The following is an 8,893-nucleotide window of genomic DNA, read 5'->3' as shown; positions in this document are numbered from 1 at the left end:
CTAAAAAGCATAAAAGTAGGTATTCCAGTTCTGCGTTAAGAAGATATCTTATGGAAAGCAGCATACGAATAATAAAGAGAGTACATGTGATTCACAACGAAACAAACTTGGTTAGCTGGAAAACGGGAAGTGCGAATTAGACATCAGCGACATAAAAAGTGCGCTTTCATTCGAGTTTCCTCACGGTTACTGAAGTCCGGGAAGGAGAAAACTGGGCACCAGGAACTCATCAATCGAATGGAAAACTTTACGCCCACTCTATAATTATCGAAACAGAGACCACGGCCAATTCGATGGATATCCCAGACTTTTGACAAAAGCACGGGGTCACACAGACTGAGTCATATCAAAATGTTCAGAAAAAGAATACTAATTAATGAGCTACATCGAATCGCCCAATGATACATTAAACCGCTTCCTCAGATGTCTCACCATGGTCATTGCTCATGTCTCTTTATAATGTGAACGCCAGATGTCGCAACATCCGGTCTGATGTTAAAAACCGATGTCGCAACGTCTCATGTGGCAACAGAGAGGCGATCCATCGGCTGCAACGATTCATGATTCATGGATATCAATCATTCAGGAAATATGAGTATTGTTGTTACAATAAAATATACCACCTCTGAAAATGAAGTCGAGGTTGATGCCCACTCATCGTCACAAAATTCGTCTTCGTGTTTACTACCCAATCCCACTCCATCACAAACGCTCTGCGCAGTCCAGAGTTCTGACATGCCCATTATCCTGTTGAGATCAGCAATGTTAACACGTTCCAACAGCATTCGTATCATTGTTTGCTTGTTTGTTTGTTTGTTTGTTTGTTTGTTTGTTGGGGGTTAGGGGCGCGCCGACTGGAAGGTCATTTATCAGTTGCAGCGGTACTTACCGCTTGTCCTCCTCTTCAATCTGCCGCACGACCTCATCAATGACAGCCTTCTCCTTGAGGAACTTTTGGAACTCGCTCTCCTTCTGAAGGTCCTTCTCCACAAATTGCTGCCGCAGTCCCTGAAAATGATCCGCGAGGCTCAGAACAGTACGGTAGCACTTGAGGTAGCAGTTGATTGGTGAATGGGCTACCAGCAGGCAAATGCAATAACGACACTGGAAAATCAAATATAAAAATAAAATGGGAATGACGATTCAAATAAAGCAATAAGCAAACTTCAAGTAGTGGATCAGCTGCGGAGGCTCAAAACACATCGACAGTACCATGAGCATTGAGCAAGGATGTTGTCAGACGACTTCGTTATCACACCAACATAAAACTGATACAAAATACACCTGCCATGAATGCGCCAGACCAAATCTTGGTTGTAGTGCGTCGAATCGAGAACTGAACGACTGACAATGCCGGAAAATCAAGTCATCTTGTCTTTCTTCCCCGACGCGTTCACGCTCATGACATGTTGTAGGTTTATGTCATGAACCTCTGCAGGACATCATAAATGAACCGGACGGGCGCTTGGCCGGTCTTACACTGCTAACGAGTAGTTGAGCTTGTTCCACTGTTAGAGGCAATGTAGAGCCCAACAAGGCAAATATTACCCAATCTGACCACCAGATGACGCCATGAGCTCAGGGCTACAACCAAAGACAGAAACAAACGACCTTCAACACCTGTATCAACTGTAGAGCACAATGGTCCCTAACGGCCTCTGAATTGGGCCCTCGTCCAGCGCGTGTTTACCTACGGAATTCCCGATTTACGACTATAGGAGCCGCGACCGATTCGATCAATCAATGACATCTTCCTCCTTCGGGCCACCAGGGTTTACCCCTCACGTTTTGGTTTCGTACTGAGTGATCTAGAAACAAAACACCACAAAGCGCTGCAGGAAAGCAGGACGGCAGTAGGGAAGGACGCGACGAGGAAGTACAGCGAAGACCACGGAAAAAAATGCTGAACTGAAGCTCAGACGTCCACATAGATAATGTTGAGCTTGTTTGCAATGACAAGATACAGAAAAGACGTGTCAACAAAGCATTTTGATCAAAGAATATGTACTAACATCGCAACACACTCCAAATGAATAAAGACAAAGTAAGGTTCTACAACCTACCATCTCATCGTTAAACGCTTGAATATTTTATAGTGACACAAGAAACTACAACGCTGCTGCACCCCGCCCGCCCAGCTCTATCACGCGTGACGGCCGCCATGTTCGTTCAATCCGACCGTCCTGGACCCACCTCCAGGTAGCGGGCGCTGTCGACGAGCCGCTGTCGCTCTCGCTCCTGCTTCTCGATGTCGTACTGTTTGGTGTACTCGTCCAGTGCGGCCTTGTCCCGCTGCTGCTCCATCTGTTACGGCCAGAGATTGAGGAGAGTCAGTTGTCTGGACCCCACGAGAGATTCCATAAGTCAAGGGTGATTTCATCCTGATGAAGCTTATTATGAGCCAGATTGATGATACGCCGTTTAATGAGACATTTATAGATTAAGCGTAGATGTGTAAGAGTAAAACAAAAACAGCACGTTTAAGACGGCAGAAGCTGCATATAAACACAATGTATACAGGTCAGACGTGATACATTGAACCACAGATAACAGTTAAGTACTTACTAGTTAACACTACTAGTTACTAGTACTGCTACTTACTAGTTACTTACTAGTATAACAGTAGTACTACTGTTGTCTGTGGTTGAACACTCACACAAACATATGTGGGTGCCATGAGTGGTCCACGTAAAACGAGCCATTCGACTACTGACCCCTATCTCAATACACTGGCTTCGTCAACGACCCATCCGTCATTTATTCTCCCATCAGTTGACACTTGGCTAGCATCTACCTCTCCAGCGTCACCACTGCTCAAGCCCACTAACCTGCTGTCGGTGTTTCTCCAGCCGTTTCTGCTGCAGCTGAAGGTGCCGCTCCTTGTTGACATAGGCCTGGTACAACTGACGCTCCAGCAGCTTGAGCTCCTCACTCTCTTGACGTATCCGCAGCCTGCGGGGATTACAGGGGGTCAGCGGAGAGCCTGCGGAAAGTACAGGAAGTCAGCGTGCAGTCTGCGGCAAATAAAGGTTAGCGGGCAACCTGCGGCAATTGCAGGTCAACAGGGTGCCTCCCGGAATTAATCAGGTTGGGGTGAGCGGTGGCCATGACCGGGTGCAGACTACTTTATAGACCCTAATTCGGTACCTACGGAATCGTAACAAAATGCATGTTTCTCAACCAAACGCATTCAGTAGATGGTGCTGGAGTATTGTGGTCCAAGCAGAAACAACTAATAAATACAATAAGCTCATGGCATAAGATCGCAATAAGAGCACGGTAATAATCGTTTTTGTTAAAACTTCTTATGCTCATCAAGCATCAGTGCCCGTAAGGTGAACACCGCAGATCGCAGATGGCACCTAACTAAACGCACCCTAACGAGCATCTGGTTTACCACCGGAGCGCTCCGCACCTTTCCTTTTCGTCCCTGATCTTGTCATCTCGCAGTTTGGCGAGCTGTTCGGCCAGCAGCGCCTCCTGGGCAGCGCGGTGCGCCGCCTGTTCCCGCTCGTTCAGCTTCTGTGGCGTCGAAAACCCGCAGTTGTAAGGAGGACCAGTACATTGACAGTGGGGTTCGAACTCAAAGCCTAACAAATATATGGAATATGAATGGAACGTAGGAAGAACACATAAAATGCGCAGATTAAATGTGAGCACTGAAAAGGTCCAAAGAAAGATAGGAACGAAACTTGGTTGTGTCAAATATTCTTTCATATAGCTTTGCCATCTCTTGGCTGGTTAGAAAAGGTCAAAAGCCTTTACCACCGTCATTTAAAGGAGCAGTCACATATCTAGATTTATTCTATTAATTAACCTACATACACAGCAACACAAAAACAAACTAAACATGGCATTGTAAAAACAGCACAGATTAGATAATCTTATCTCATTTCAAAACCATGGTAAAGCAGATCAAGTCATCCTAGAGCGTGTCTGTGACATCATTCTGACCTCCAGCAGCCTCTGTTCCTCCTGCAGTTCGCCCTGCTGCGTGTACAGCTGATGGTTCAGCCGTCTCCTGTCCGCCTTCTCAACAGCTCCTGTGCTCGCCTGTAAAGTGAAAACCAAAACACATAAATGCAGTGCATAATTCAACAAGATCAGTTCTGCCGAATCGAATTATATGCAATATGACCTCCTTTGACGAGCATCGTGACCTGGGTGGCTGTGAGCTGACCAAACGAACGGCAAGAGGAGGTTCACCCCCTCCCTCCCCCATACGCTAGCGACTAGTAGCACACCAATACGGGCGAGGCATTAGACGACTGCGACAAGCGTTACGCGTTATGGGCCTGGGTCGGGCCAGGTCGGAGCAGGTTGGAATGGTCATACTGATAATTTCCTCTTAAACCACAGACAAAAAGCCTGGAGCACCCGAGTTTGTACTACACTCGCGGTGTTCTTATCGAATAGGCGGAAACTAGCAGAAGACTGTTGGGCGGCTGGGCCGCAGGTCAAAGATGGAGCAGGACAAAATGCTCGCCAATGCGAGTGTCTGATCACTGATCAAGCAGCTCCACCCACTTAGTGGGTTGTTGCTGTTGTTGTTGTTAATCCTCCTGGGTCCTCCTTACAGAGGACCATAGCCGAGCGGCTCCCTGTGGCGTTGGTAGCCGGCCCCCAAGGCGGCCACCAGATCGGCGCCCCGCAGCCGCGGCGGGTCGATGTGGATGCTGCCCGTTAGCCGCAGGCGGGCGCCAGCGAGGGCCGGACAGCGGAGCAGCACGTGCTCCCGCACGTCAGCTGCATTCCGGCACACGGCGCATAGCGCCGCGGGGCTCTGCTTGTCAGGCACTGCGGGCACGCTGCGGAGGGGAGACGGCCGATTCGGTGCAGGTACTGGAGTGAGCGGCCCCGGTGACCCGTCCTCATCTGGTGCACCGAAACGGCGGCCTCTCGATCCTCTCCGGGGATGGAGAATGGCTGAGTACTCCCAAAGATCGTCTTGAAGAAGGATTCGGGGCAGTTGTCGCGCCACTAAAGCGAGGCCGCACGATAAATCGCCCGGGTCAGCAAGCGGGCGTCCGAGGGCACAAGATCCTGGGGCGCGGCCACTTGTTTGGACTTGGTGGGTAGAGCTGCTGCCTGCCCACTATCTAAGAAAGCCACAGCTTCTGCCGGTGGCAAGATCCGATCAGTGGTCATGTGGTCCAGCCGGGGTGTCGGCAAAATGGCCAGTCAGAGGCATCTTTACAGGCACAGAAGCCCACTTCATTCAACTGTGGACAGCATAAACCTTGGCATGTCAGTTGGTTTGAATCTTTGTGCCTCATCATGCCTCAGTGTGGTCATAGTACTTGCTCTACTTCAGAAGCTATTTGTTCCAGCATGTTGCAGCTCACAAATTGACAGCTCATCAGGCAGTGCCCACCCTCAGGCTACCCTGTCACGGTGCTGTCAAATGTAGCCAGTAAGACATTGCCATTTTAAAACATTCTAAATAGCCATGAATGTCTGTGTACCAGAATGCCATGGAATTTTCACCTTATTCTAAATAGCCATGATGCAAAATGTCTATCTACCAGCCATAGGCGGCGGAATGGGGAGGGCAACGGGGCACTGTGCCCCCCTTTGATTTTGGTATTTTAACATTAGCCCTATGGGCGTTGCATGGAAAGAATGAGACCAAAAGTCCGCAGTGCCCCCCCCCCCCCTAATTGAGTGTGTTCCACTGCTACTGCTACCAGCAGCAGATTCAGAAAGTTGCTGGCCTTGAATATGCTGCTACCAGAAGCAGATTCATTGAATGTCTGTCTGCCAGCAGCAGATCTGGGCTGATACCGTAGACTTACAACACTCTTCCGGGATGCCTAGCCCTTAGACATGTCTGTTTAGCACCGGCTGGCCGTGGGAGAGTGCTAACTCTCAAGTGATGACATGTTTTAAAGGGACCCTCCCACCTTAACATTAGTTTTCAGTTGAGATAGCCAAGTTTGCGGCCAGGCTCAGAAACCACCATTTATCCTGGTCGCAACCCCCGCAGCTTTATGGTGTTCAAGAAATTTCTTCCCTTTACTTGCAGGGTGGGACCAGCGTGGTCCCTATCTCTTAACCATTACGTGAATCTGATGACGTCATCAGGCTTTCGAACGTCCGTTAAATGTTTGACTAAAACGTTTTGTAGCACGCGGTGGTATATGCTGCTTTGCGCGCAACAAATGCCGCACTTTCAAATAAAGTCGCTAGGAACAGCTGAGATCCCAAAAAGTAAACAAAAGTAAAAGTCTAATATCTTGAAAACAGGTGAATATTTTTCGATGAAATTTGGTAGATATTCGTTTTTGCTCTTTCTGAACCGAGCGACATCACTTTCATGCCAATTCATTAACTTTTTTGAAGGTGGGAGGGTCCCTTTAAGTTTTGGAAGGCAAAGGTCCGGGGATGGCATTACCTTCTCTGTATACCGCCTTGCCTGTTACCATGGCAACTGGGTGGCGGGTGGCCGGAGGTTGCTAGACACCCCAAACACACGCATCGCTCTGCCAATTTGTGTGGCCCCAGAACTTCTGGCCCAGAATACTCTGGCTGATGAAGCCTTGATCAGTAGGTTTTTACATGCTGATGCCAAATTGTCTTCACTTTGGCACAACTAAGCATGCAACATACAGAGCAAATCACAGAAATTGAAATTGCAGAGCTTAACCCGCGCACCGACGGGGGGGGGCGGATATCCGCCCCCCCCTGAGGTTTTTCGCGAATAGCGGGAAAACCGCGGCGCGTAGCGCCGCGAAATTTGGTATGACTATTCCCTTATCAATTTTACACATGGTGTGCAAGTTTGAACCTCCTACCTTTCAAGGTCAGGTCACCAGGTCACTTTGAATGACCCAACCTCAAGTCACTTTTTTGCAACTTTGTCACCGTGCCAGAGCTACAGTAGATGTCGGAGGCCTTTGAAAGTCGCAGGATGTTATTAGGTCATTAGTAGCTACAATTTGTATATCTCGGAATTTTGATATCGGTGACCTAAGGTCAGGTCAATTTCGCGACCTCCCCATTATAAGTCAATGGGGGAAAAATCAACTCCCTGTTTTTACCACTAAAACGGGTCGGAATGGCCCCATATACCATACATGACTTCATATACGATCAACCTTCACTACCTTGAGGTCTGTTTTGCTGTTGGGCAGCTGTGAGGTCATGTGACGTCATCAAAGGTCACCAAAGGTTTTTGGCCAATAACTCCGTACAGGAACAAGATACAGACGCGTGGATGGTCTCATTGTGTTCAGCTCGTCAAGACGCATCGAATGATATACATGATGACCTCAAGGTCACGTGACCTGAGGTCAACCTTTGACCTTGACCTTTCGAGGTCAACATATATATCATTCGATGCGGATTGACGAGAGGATCACGATGATGCCCTTAGTTTGTTCCTATCTTGACTAATTCGAAAGTTATTCGAGAAAAACACTCTCCATATTTAGCGCCGCCATTTTGACTTTTTCGACCCCTGTGACGTCATCTTTGACCTGACCTGAAAATGACCTTAGTAAAAATTGTAGATCTTGACCGTGCGTATCCGATGCCGTTTACCGCTTGTCGCTATCTTGCTTCGTTCTCGAGATCTCAGGGGGGGGCGGTCATCCGCCCCCCCCCCCCCCGTCGGTACTAAGTTGGCGCAGACCCCCGTCGGTGCGCGGGTTAATTGCTTGCTCTGAATTTTTAAGCACAAGGCTCTTGCAGGTGTCAAGTACTCAAGTGTAGTAGGTAGGTACATGAATGTTTTCCAGTATGAGTATGGTTAATAATGTAAGTGGCCAGGTAGGTATTCATTCTTCTTCATTCATTCAGTGCTAACCTTTGCAAATACATCTTTCCATGTGTTCACTTGTATATCCTTCTCGATGTCATTTTGCTTTTCCCTGTCCTCAACATATTTTTTAATTCTTTTGGCCTCTAATGTTGTCATGTTTGTGCTTCAGCACTTCAACTTTCTTCCGCCTTCCACAACAATATCAATAAGTGCGGTGGATGTGCGACAATAATTATTGTAACAAAAACAACACAAAAACCAAGGCCCTATATACCAGGTAGGGTCGTCCGGCGATTCTACCTTTTCGTGACGTCAGCTCGTGACGTCATTTGGAGTCAAGTCTCGAAGCCCCGTTCAATCCCCATGTAAATGAGCGATTTTTGAAGCACTGTAGAATGAAGTCTGCACAAGATATATCAAACCTAAGTATCTTTTCTGAAAGAGCAGACAATTTTCTGCAAGTTATCTATTACGTGTTTTTCGCTATTTCTTTTGCTTTTTTCACAAAAGCGTAAAATGTCCTCCCATGTCTCCGCATCCTCCCTGCCGCCGGCCGCCGCGCGGTCGCGGTAGTGTAGTGGTTAGCGTGCCCGCGCAGTATTCCAAAGGTCCCGAGTTCGAATCTATGCGGTGCGGAACTTTAATTGCAATTCCAAGCTGAATATACGCACATCCATAATAAATTATTATTCGTATAGCTAAACTGTCACCAAGCTATCCATATAAATTGACTTCACCCAAAATATCGGCAAGATTCTATTAAAATATAAATTCAAATATGGCGGCTTGGACTGCCGCGTGCGTTAGGCTCCGCCCATAGCTCCGCCCACATGCGTGACGTCATTCGTGTTAGTGGACACGCAGAGAGATAGGGGACGACATGGGCCTGACAAAAACATGTAAACGTAAACAAATATAAGAGAAGCGCGCGGGCTCTAAAAATGCGAAAATTGCAAATTAGTAGCCGCACTTCTCATCAAAACATTCCATTCAAGACTGCGAGCAGGAACCGCGAGCTTGAAGAAATTAACCAATCAGCATTCGGCAATACACGACGCTGATTGGCCCGATGCTCGTGACGAGTAGAGGGGAATCTCAGGGGAAGGCATTCATTCTCTGCCTATGGAATTT

General features: G+C 47.8%; 1 protein-coding gene across 1 annotated transcript; it reads right to left on the bottom strand.

Moving 5' to 3' along the window:
• Window positions 1-864: 864 nt before the first annotated feature.
• LOC122374889 (meiosis-specific nuclear structural protein 1-like) lies at window positions 865-8,685 on the bottom strand. Its single transcript, XM_043353944.1, has 7 exons — window positions 8,660-8,685; window positions 7,808-8,021; window positions 3,955-4,053; window positions 3,416-3,522; window positions 2,829-2,952; window positions 2,194-2,304; window positions 865-1,008 (listed from the first exon to the last, which is right to left on the bottom strand). Exons 2-7 carry the CDS (start codon window positions 7,916-7,918, stop codon window positions 886-888), a joined length of 675 nt encoding a protein of 224 aa, XP_043209879.1. The 5' UTR covers window positions 7,919-8,021; window positions 8,660-8,685; the 3' UTR covers window positions 865-885.
• Window positions 8,686-8,893: the final 208 nt, after the last annotated feature.

Source organism: Amphibalanus amphitrite, unplaced genomic scaffold, assembly GCF_019059575.1.
Source record: "Amphibalanus amphitrite isolate SeventyFive unplaced genomic scaffold, NRLGWU_Aamphi_draft 001733F_arrow, whole genome shotgun sequence".
NCBI classification, from domain to species: Eukaryota; Metazoa; Arthropoda; class Thecostraca; order Balanomorpha; family Balanidae; genus Amphibalanus; species Amphibalanus amphitrite.
This window is presented reverse-complemented; position numbering and strand designations above follow the sequence as displayed.